The sequence below is a fragment of the Sciurus vulgaris genome (assembly GCF_902686455.1).
Source record: "Sciurus vulgaris genome assembly, chromosome: 11".
NCBI classification, from domain to species: Eukaryota; Metazoa; Chordata; class Mammalia; order Rodentia; family Sciuridae; genus Sciurus; species Sciurus vulgaris.
Window position 1 is genome coordinate 21,217,835 of NC_136472.1, and position 11,486 is coordinate 21,229,320.

The 11,486-nt window shown below is 33.0% G+C and overlaps 1 protein-coding gene across 1 annotated transcript; it reads right to left on the minus strand.

Annotated features, from left to right (window-relative positions):
- Positions 1-734: 734 nt before the first annotated feature.
- On the minus strand, positions 735-1,798 carry LOC306638970 (olfactory receptor 8K3-like). Its single transcript, XM_079102419.1, has one exon. The coding sequence runs from the start codon at positions 1,789-1,791 to the stop codon at positions 850-852; it is 942 nt and encodes a 313-aa protein (XP_078958545.1). The 5' UTR covers positions 1,792-1,798; the 3' UTR covers positions 735-849.
- Positions 1,799-11,486: the final 9,688 nt, after the last annotated feature.

The following is an 11,486-nucleotide window of genomic DNA, read 5'->3' on the forward strand; positions in this document are numbered from 1 at the left end:
GATGGGTGGATGTATAGAATGTGTTACATACATGTGCTAGACTATTAAAAAAACATTGAAGACACTATAAATCAATATAACATGGCTATACCTGAAATCAAATAAACCAGGTACAAAAATAGAAATACCACATTAAGTTATATAATAAAGAATCAAAAATTCTCAAATAGAATCCGAGTAGGATAACAGTTTCAAGGAATATAAATTGTGGAAAATGAGTTCTCAGTCAATAGAAAATGTAAGTTATTCAAACTAAATATTCCCTGGAGATCTTTAGTAAAAACTTGTGCATGTATTTGAAAGTAATTTATTATATACTTTAAATATTCTAGGAAAATAGATATGTTAAACATTTTGCAATAAATTGCAATAAATATTGGTTCTGATACCAGTAATTGAAGTGTTTAAAACTTAAAATTAGAAATTTTTCTTATACACAGAAAAAGAAACTAACACAAACACACATAGATACTTAAAAGTTTATTAAAATATACAAGATAATTATAAGAATAATAACAAAATCTCAAGTCCTTTTCCATATAATTATATAATTTTTCATTCCCATACTGCATACCATTCTACCTGCTGTTTGGACCTGAAGACTTTAAACACACATTACTTTACTCCAGCATTTGCTGATTTATCATATTTGCAATTCATTTCTTTTCATCAAGTAATGTATTTTGCCATTTTGTTCACTTACATATTTATTATATTGAGATATTTGACTAGTACTAAGAAGATCATTCTTTAAATATACATTGAACACTTTTTCTGCATTCTACACATTCTTAAAGAAAGCAATGCAGGTATTTGTGTGATTTGTGTGGCTCAAATTGTATGCAAGTTTTAAGGAAAAACATTCCATCTCTTTTTCCATGTCCTCTCTAGAGCATGCTTTACATCTTTGTTCCTCAAACTGTAGATCAAGGGATTCAACATGGGGATGACAAGGGTATAAAATATGGAAGCCACTTTATCAGTGTCCAAGGAGTGACTAGACTTGGGCTGCACATACATAAATATCAAAGTCCCATAGAACACAGTGACCACTGTCAGGTGGGATCCACAGGTGGAGAAAGCCTTGTGCCTGCCCTCAGCTGACTTCATCCTGAGAATGGCTATGAGGATGAGCAGGTAGGACACCAGGATAATCAGAAGAGAGGAAAGCAGATCAAAAGCTGCCAAGATCAGAATTATTACTTCAATCTCATGTGTGTTTGAGCAGAGCAAAGATACCAATGGGAGACTGTCACAGTAGAAATGACTGATGACATTGTAGCCACAGAAGGGCAGAGAAAAAATCTTTATAGTGATTAGAAGAGACAAAAACGTACTGTAGAGATAGGGCATTGCCACCAACAACCAACACACCCTCTGAGACATGATGACAGTGTAGAGGAGAGGGTTGCAGATGGCCATGTAGCGGTCATAGGCCATTGCAGAGAGAATAAAAAGTTCACAAGAAATGAATAAAAGAAACAAAGCTAGTTGTGTAGCACAAAAATAATAGGAGATTGTATTTTGATGCACCACAAAATTGACCAACATTTTGGGACCCACAGCTGTAGAATAACCAAGGTCACTGAGAGCCAGGTGTCTCAGGAAAAAGTACATGGGTGTTTGCAGGCTGTGGTCCACCTTGGTGAGGATGACCATGCCCAAGTTTCCTACCAGTGTATTCATGTAGATGATGAGGAAGAGCCCAAACAGTGGAGCCTGCAGCTCAGGACGTGAGGTGATCCCCTTCAGAATGAATTCACGCACCACTGTGAGGTTGTGTTTTTCCATTCAGTTGTGTTCAAAAGCCTTTTCTGGAAAGACATAGTAGCAAAGTTCAATAGATTTACTGCATGCGGAACATATATTGTGCAAGGCTAGTATAAATAAGATCCATTCAAACTTTCAAATTTAGAATATTTAAAATTAAACACTTTTCACAAATGAAAATATAGAAATTTAGAGATAAACGTAGAACAGTTGCTTTGATCTTGGGTGATTTGATTTACGAAAGAGTATTTTTCCAGTTTAGAGATATTTTCATTGTCATAATTGAGAGGCGAATTGCTGTTATCATTTAATTTGTAGAAGTCAGTTAAGTTCCTAACCAACCTACTATATACCATATTCAGTTCATTTCAATAAGCGTATCATAAAATTTTTGCAAGGTTGATAAATCCAATAAATAAATAGGCAGGCAATGATACAGATGTATATACATGGATACATAAATTTTTTTGTTAGATGAATGGTTGTCCTACTTTTTTATTTTTCCAAAAGTTTTGTACTTGTTATTTTTATAATTATAATGACATATAAACCTTTATTTATTAATTTAAATATAAATATAAAATTATATATATGACAATCACATAATAAACTTTTCTAATAATAAATTTCAAAAATGTAAACATTTTCCTATTTTAAGACACAGTCTTATAAGTACCATATTTCCACAGGTGGTAGTGATGAAACTGTAGATACATGATGTATAAACTTGGTAGATGTATGAGTGGAGAGCTGTGACAGATCACATTGGAAATTGTATGAAAACACAATCAGAATAAATATGTACATATGCAAATATTGATTATGTTACACATTGGCATAGTATATATAGTTTACTTTGTGCAAATAATTTAACAGAAACTCTATTCTCATATACAAAACCAAAATGTCCTTTGAGTTATGTTGGAAAGAGTGAATGATGACTTACTGATTCAGTTTGCCCAAGCTATCTGTAAATGGCTCTCAAAGACCATGTATATGTGGTTTTTGGTTTTATTTTTATTTTTTTAGATGGTTACAAGTACCTGAAGGAGGAACATTTTCATGTACATGTGAACAAACATTCTTCAGTACACAGACCTCACTTGATCAGGGCTAAAATGGTGAATGCTTGAGGGAGAGGTGGAGAAAGATGAAGACATGCAAGCTATTCCAATTCTGTGTCCTATCTTCTCAAGGTCACACTTGGCGCAATCTACAAAATGGAACTTCAGTTTTGAATTACTCATCTTCTAAGTGTTGCAAGTACTTCAGTAATATTTTAGTGTAAGTTTCCTTGACTTAAGTTCATTTAAAATGTTAGCCTTTCCCTGGGACTTAGCCATTATAATTGCAATTATTTATAGGTAGCAAATCTGATGTTTCTTTATGTGCAATAACCTAGAGAAGTATGAAGAAGTCACAGAAAATTAGGAAAAAGAGTATTCAGTGGCATTGGTTTATACTATGAAGACTCATATAATTCATATGTTATAAGGAGGAAATAGAGGTTGAAATATTTTATAATAAATTTTATAAAGTTCTGCATTGTACAACACTTTTACGATGATGGACAATACCATAGAGAAGAATAAAATCAACAATGGTGACATATTCCTGGATTCCTGGATGTGTTTTGAAATCCTCTGTGTACTATGTCCACAAGAAATTCCTCCTAATGTTAACTAGCCCATAATGCAGAAATAAACACTTATAGAGCAAAGTAGCATATTCGAATGTCTCTAATAACCAAGAAATTGAATAGTATAGCATAATAAGAGGTGTACAGCATGAAAGGTTAATAATTATGGGTATAAAATACTGTGAGCAGCAGAGATTTCTAAATAAGGAGAAGAATAAATGAAAATGGCACAGTTTAAAGTTTAAGTCGTAGTGAAAAAAGACTGTAACTGAATTATAAGGAAACAAATTCTGCAAGTTTGTAACATTAAACATAAAACTGTTTATATATATTTTGCATTTAAGAAACAAAAAATATTGCTGAATTTGCTGAGGTTACCCCAATCCTACTCTGTCCACAGACATACTTTCTTACATTAGATGAATCTTAAAGTGTAATAGACTACATCACTAGAGAAATTCCTTCAATAATCCAACAAGGAACAGTGCAAAGCTTTCTTTTTAAAAAAAATTTAGTTTAGCTTAGTTTATAATCAAGTAAAATTAAAAACTAAAGTGATATCAAACTTTCCATAAAGTAAAGAATTTTTGTAGGGAGAGGGTACCAGGAATTGAACTCAGAGGCACTCAACCACTGAGCCACATCTCCAGCTCTATTTTGTATTTTATTTAGAGACAGGATGTTACTGAGTTGCTTAATGTCTTGCTTTTGCTGAGGCTGGCTTTAAATTCTCCATCTTTCTGCCTCAGCCTCCCAAGCTGCTGGAATTACAGGTGTGTGCCCCCGGGTCCAGTTAAAGGTAAATATTTTTTTTAGAAGTTTTCTCTTAGTAACATTGAATTTCAATTGAAATAATCAAAAAGTTTTTTCACGGTTATATATATTCACTGAATACCAATATTTCATTCTTTAATAGTATTCTCTTAGAAAAATTCTGTTAGATCCCACTGCAAAATGGAAGAATGTTTCCCATCACTATAAAATGGGAATTTCAAAGACTCTAGATTTGCATATAATGCATTTCATATCTCAATGTTTCGATGTGAAGTAAAAAAAAAATCCCCTTTATTAAATTATTTTGAAAGGGTTGCAATTAAAACATAGGGTCACTAAATATGTATTTGGAATTACATCAAAATAAAAGACTGAATCAGTGCATTTTCTATAATTAAAAAAAAGAAAGTCTGTATCTCTTTATTCTTTGCCACCATTACTGGCTTCCATTACACATAAAATCATGTTTGTATACAAAATCAAATATTTTCTAAACACACACAAAATGTGTATTTCCAAGATGTTTACTCTCAATCTATATGAATATAAACAAAAAATTAGTATAAAGAAAAATATAAAAAGAGTTCCCACTATTGCTATGTCCTTATAGAATGGTAGAAAGCACAGCAATTGAAATAGAAATGGTCACTCACATTAGATGGCAAACTCAGGACAAATTGTGAGCATTTCTGTAGGTAACGTTCATGCACAGCACCACATGACACCTTCTGTCCTTGTCAGGCATTATGAAACATTTCTCTTAATTTGCCTATTCACTTTTTAACATGACTTTTGTAAGGACAATTTATGCATTTTTATCACCTTTGAGACTCTCCCCAAGGAGATGCCAAGCAACTAGATTAGCCCTAGAGCATTAAGCATTTAATGAAAGGCCTAGAAGTTATTCACTAATTGTCAAGGATGATCTGTGATCAACTGTGACTTACATATTTATTTCAATTGATTATATAAGCTAACAATCCAACACTTGTTTTGTTCTTTTCCCAAAAAACAAATGGTCCTAGGATTTCAAAGAGATATTAATACTCTTATGTCTCTTATAGCAAAATTTGAAATAGCCAAACTGCAAAACAATGTAAACATCCTTTCAGGAATGAGTGAATATGTACAATGTGGCATGGAGACACGGTGGAATATTAAGTAGATTTGAAAGATGATGCACTTCAACATGTGAATTTATAGATAAACCTGCAGAATAAGATGCTAAATGAAATAAAACAGTCACAAATAGACAAACATTACATGACCCCACTTGCATAATATAGTGGAAATACTGAAACTTTTATCATCTGAAAATGGAATGGTCATGGAAAAGGGGCAGGGTTTGGGGAGAATGAGGATTTGCAGTAGACACAGTTTCAATTAAGCAAACAAATCAAATCCTAGATATCTGCTCTGAAACACTGAACTTACAGTAAAAAGCGTTGTATTATTCACTTGAAACTTTTAAGAATATAGATTTCACGTTAGACACAATGACATTTAAGCTTTTAAAAAGGAACAAACTTCCTGTACATGCTATTATAAGTATGCATCTCAAAAAAATTCAAAGCAGCTAGATAACAATGGTGATATTTACTTTGAATTTCTTTGGAACATGCAGAATAGGAAAATAAATAGAACTGTGAAACAGATTACAAGGTGCTAAAGGAAGAGAAGACCTGTGAAGAAATTTATTCATGAATACTTCATATCAGTGAATATGATCTAGAACTATATAGCAAGACATTGTGAATGTAGTAATTACTACTTAAACATGCCTTTGCAATTTAAATTACTACTAAATCATGTCTTTGCTTTTTAAACACTTTATTTTATGACATATGAATCTTATCTCAATAATTATTTAAAATAAGATATAATATATTCATTTGATTTATGTGGGTCCTTTTTATAGAACTGCCTAGTTTTATATTTTGCCTGTATATTGTAGGCTTGCTTGAAAATCATTTCTATTACATGCAATACAAAGTGGTCTTTTTCATTCATCTATCATTGTGCTATTTTGAAGTTTTACTTTTGGTGTGTTCACCTAAATTTGCATTAGGAATTTACTCAATTTTTATAAAATTATACTAAACAAAAGGGGTTCTACTGATTGTAAGAGTTCTGTATATATTAACAAACTATATATTTTGCTAAACTAAGATACAATTGTTTTCATAATGATTACTATATATTACTAAGATTGACCCTATAATTTATATTAATCATTCTTTATTTTGACCATAAAAATAAAATTTTCTAAGATTGGAAGTATTTGTATACTCCTTACTCTTTCTGTGAATTCTGGTCCTTTTCCTATCCATCTCTACTTTACCAGATATAAGGAATATCTGCGATTTGCTATTGGTCAACCATAAATTCACTTACCATCAAAATACATAGGTAATTTCAAGGTGTCCAGGTAAATTTTGGTTTGGTTGTGCACAGATAATGGATATCAATGTCCATGACATGGTTTTGACATTTGAAAGAAGGTATCATGTGATATCACAAGGACAGAACACCAATGTAACGTTTCTCTTCAGGACTATATTGTGGAATGAGATGCACTGTGTATGCGTTTTAGTTTTCTTTCATTTTATTAATCTCACTGAAAAATACATTTTGGTTATATTCTATGTACTAAGGATATTGTTCTGCTACAATTAATTAATGAAGAGAAACCTCCAGGGAGATAATGAATTCACAGTATAATAACTTGAATTTAATAAGTGATGATGAAAGAGAAAAGAAGAAACAGTACCACTGAAATTGAAAGTTGAAGAAGACATTTCTGCACTGAAAATGGTATCCATGGGGAGCAGGGACAAACATGAGCAGAGTAAAGATTCTTTTCTGATTATCTTAAATTTCATTCTTACACTTAGGCCATCAGGAAGAGTGACTTGTACAAAAGAATCACCGAGTCATAGGAGTCAAAAGAAAACAGCAATAAACTGAGTGGGAACGGGTGTGTGTCTGTGCTAGATGCTATAACAAGTGAGGAAGAAATTCACCATCATCAGCCTGTCCTTTGAGGACACCAGGTTTCTGTGCCTGTTACCTGTGGTGACTGAACCACAGGCTGAGGTGAGATTGCTGTATAGATACGAGGATGGGGCAGATTGCTGGGAATAGGAATCAAGTACTGACGACTCCATGGAAAATGGTCTGGGCCCACAGGATTTGATAGTCTTTTATCAAGAAAATCAGAAATAAAAATACACATCATTATAATCACAACTATGGGAACCTATCAATTTGATTTAGATTGAAATTAAAGAATGTCAAATACAGCATTTTAAAGTAAAGATCACATAAATACAGAGCATTTGTGTACATTTCTTTGTATATCTCAAAATATCAGCATCAAGGTAAGCATAGTGTGCATACATATATTAGTGGAATATTTTAAAAACCAAGGATGATACAATATTTTTACTCTTAAAAGGAAAAAAAATGTTCAGTGAGGACCCAGGCCAAATCCACCCAGAATGTGTTCAGTAGCCTCTGCATCCATCTCGGATTATCCCCAAAGCAGAAGTGGTCAACTTCAGATGGGGCAGTTCCTCCGGCGAGAGACTAGAAGCGCATTATCAGGTACTTTCCATGCATCAGGCTACCAAAGACTGGGAGATTTGAATAGTATGTGACAGTTATATTGAAGTTTTTTTTTTTTTTTATTTCAACTTTTTATTTTTTATATTTTTCCTCATTTTTCTCACTCTATTTTCCTCTTATTTACCTGTTTCCCAGGTGTTTCTTTCTCCCTTCTCTCATGCTGACAACCAACTTCTTTTGATTCAGGTTTCACTCTTCCTATGATCTAGTACCTCTGTATACTCAGTTCTTATCCCATAAACATCACATCCTACACCCTTCTCCATCATCTTTGTCTGCCAATAGAAATCATAGACCTCATTGCAAACCTATTGATTATACTATAGATATTAATCAAACTCATCCCCTCTGTTTGTTACAATAGTACTGTTCCGTCTTAAAAGGGGCTATTTGGATTAAGACTGCATATTGTTTGTATTGGGTGCTGCTGATATTGATCTCCTCCCTAAAGAAGAGGTTTTGGAAACCTGCAGGGACACTATAAACCTATAGGGAGGACACTGTATATCTCAGATCCGCACTGCTAGAGGGAAAGATACATAAACAGTATGAAAAAACAAGGGAAAAAAGTGACCCAAATAGAACAAGATGCCATATTAATAGAATTCATTGACATAGCATATCAAGTAGTAGAAGAAATATCAGAAAAGAAGTTCAGAATTGCATAATTAAAATGATCTACTAAGTAAAGGATGATATAAGAGACCAAATGCAGGCAATAAACAATCACTCTAAAAAACAGTTAAAAGAGCAATGGCAGGAAGCAAAACTCTTTTCAATAAAGAGATAGTCTGAAAAAAAAAAACCAAATTATTGAAATGAAGGTATAAACAGAATTAAAAACTCAATAGAAAGCATGACCAACAGACTAGATTACTTTGAAAACAGAACCTCAATGAAGACAAAATACTTCATCTTGAAAATAAAGTTGAGCACATAAAGAAGATGGTAAGAAGTCATGAACAGTAACTCCAAGAATTATGGGTTAACATGAAAAGATCAAATTTAAGAGTTATTAGGATTGAGGAAGGCACAGAGAACAAACCAAAGGAAAGAACAATCTATTCAATGAAAAAATACTAGAAAAGTTCCCAAACCTGAAGAATGAAATGGAAAATCAAATACAAGAGGCTTACAGGACATCAAATGTATGAAATTACAACAGATTCACTCCAAGTCAATTATGATGAAAATACCTAACATCCAAAATAAAGGTATAATTTTAAAGGCAGCAAGAGAGATGTATCAGATTACATATAGAGGGAAACCAATGTGGATATCAGCAGATTTCTCACCCAGACCCTAAAAGCTAGAAGGGCCTGGAACACCATATTTCAAGTGCTGAAAGAAAATAGATGCCAACCAAGAATCTTATACCCAGCAGAACTTACCTTCAGATTTGATGACAAAATAAAATTCTTCCATAACAAACAAACATTAAAAGAATTTGCAAATAGAAAGTCTTCACTACAGAACATTCTCAGCAAAATATTATATGAGGAGAAAATGAAAAATAATAATGTAAGTCAGCAGAAGGAGGAACTACCCTAAAGGAAAAGCCAATGAAATGAGAAACCAAGTGAAATTAAAAACCAAAAATAAGCCAAAATATGCAGGAATACAAATCATATCTCAATAATAACCCAGAATGTTAATGGCCTGAACTCATTAATCAAAAGACATAGACTGGCAGGTTGGATTTTTAAAAAATGACCCAACAATATGCTGCCTTCAAGGGACTCACCTCATAAGAAAAGACATCCCCAGACTGAAAGTGAAAGGATGGGAAAAAAAACATACCATACTCAATAACAAAGCAGGGGTATCCATCCTTATATCAGATAAAGTAAACTTCAAGCTAAAGTTAATCAGAAGGGATAAGGAAGGACATTTCATACCACTTAAGGGAACCATAAACAGCAAGACATAATGATCATAAATATTTATGCCCCAAACAGTGGTACATCCGTGTGTGTCAAACAAACCCTTCTCAATTCCGAGAACAAAACAGACTACAACACAATAATATTGGGTGACTTTAATACACCTTTCTCCACACAGGAGAGATGTTCCAAACACAAGCTGAACAAAGAAACCACAGAACTTAATAACACAATCAATAATTTAGACTTAACAGACATATATAGACTATTCCATCCATTAATGAGGGAATACACTTCCTTCTCGGCAGCACATGGATCCTTCTCTAATATAGACCACATGTTATGCCACAGAGCAACTCTTAGCAAATACAAAAAAATAGAGATGTACCTTGAATTCTATCAGATCATAATGGAAGGAAATTAGAAATCAATGATAAAATAAAAATTATAAACTACTCCAACAATTGGAAACTGAATAACATGCTATCGAATGATGCATGGATAGCAGAAGACATCAGGGGTAAATAAAAAAAATTCTTAGAGGTAAATGAGAACAACTGCATTCACAACTACTCCATTCATAATAGCCTCAAAAAAAAAAAATACATAGAAATCGCTCTAACAAAACACGTGAAAAATCTCTACAATGAAAACTACAGCACAATAAATAAATTAAAGAAAACCATAGAAGATGGAAAGATCTCCCATGTTCTTGGATAGACAGAATTAATATTGTCAAAATGACCACACTACCAAAAGTGCTACATAAATTCAATACAATTCCAATTAAAGTCCCAATGATATACCTCATAGAAGGAGAGAAAGAATTCACAAATTTCATTTGGAAGAATAAGAGACTCAGAATTGCCAAAGCAATCCTGGGCAGAAAGAGTGAAGCAGGAGGTATCACAATCCCAGAACATAAACTGTACTACAGAGCAATAGTAACAAAAACGGCCTGATATTGGCACCAAAATAGGTGGGTAAGCCAATGGAACAGAATAGAAGACACAGAGACAAACCCACATAAATATAGTTATCTCATATTAGACAAAGTTGCCAAAAACATACAATGGACAAAAGATAGACTCTTCAACAAATGGTGTTTGGAAACTGGAAATCCATATGCAGCAAAATGAAATTAAACTCCTATCTCTCACCCTGCAGAAAACTCAATTCAAAATGGATCAAGAACCTAGGAATTATACTGGACACCCTGCAACAAATATAACGAAAGTAGGACCACATCTTCATCATGTTGACTTAGTACGAGAAATCCTCAACAAGACTCCCAGAATGTAAGAAACAAAAGCAAGAATCAACAAATGGGGGGATTCAAAATAAAAGACTTTGGGCTGGGAAAATAGCGCAGTTGGTAGAGTGCTTGCCTTTCAAGCACAAGGCCCTGGGTTCAATCCCCAGCACCGCAAAAAAAAAAAAAAAAAAAAAAAAAAAGCTTCAGCAAAGAAGCAAACAATAATGTACAATAATGTGAAATGAGAGTCTACAGAGTGGGAGAAAATCTTTTTCACTTGTAGTTCAAATAGAGCACTAATCTCCAAAATTTATAAAGAACTTAAAAAACTTACCACCAAAAATACAAATAATCCAATAAACATATGGGCTATGGATCTGGGCAGACACTTTACAGAAGTTACACAAGCAATCAGCAAATATATTAAAAAGTGTTCAACATCTCCAGTAATTACAGAAATACAAATTAAAACCACCCTAAGATTTCATCTGACTTCAATTAGAATGATTATTATCAAGAATAAAAGCAAAAATAGGTG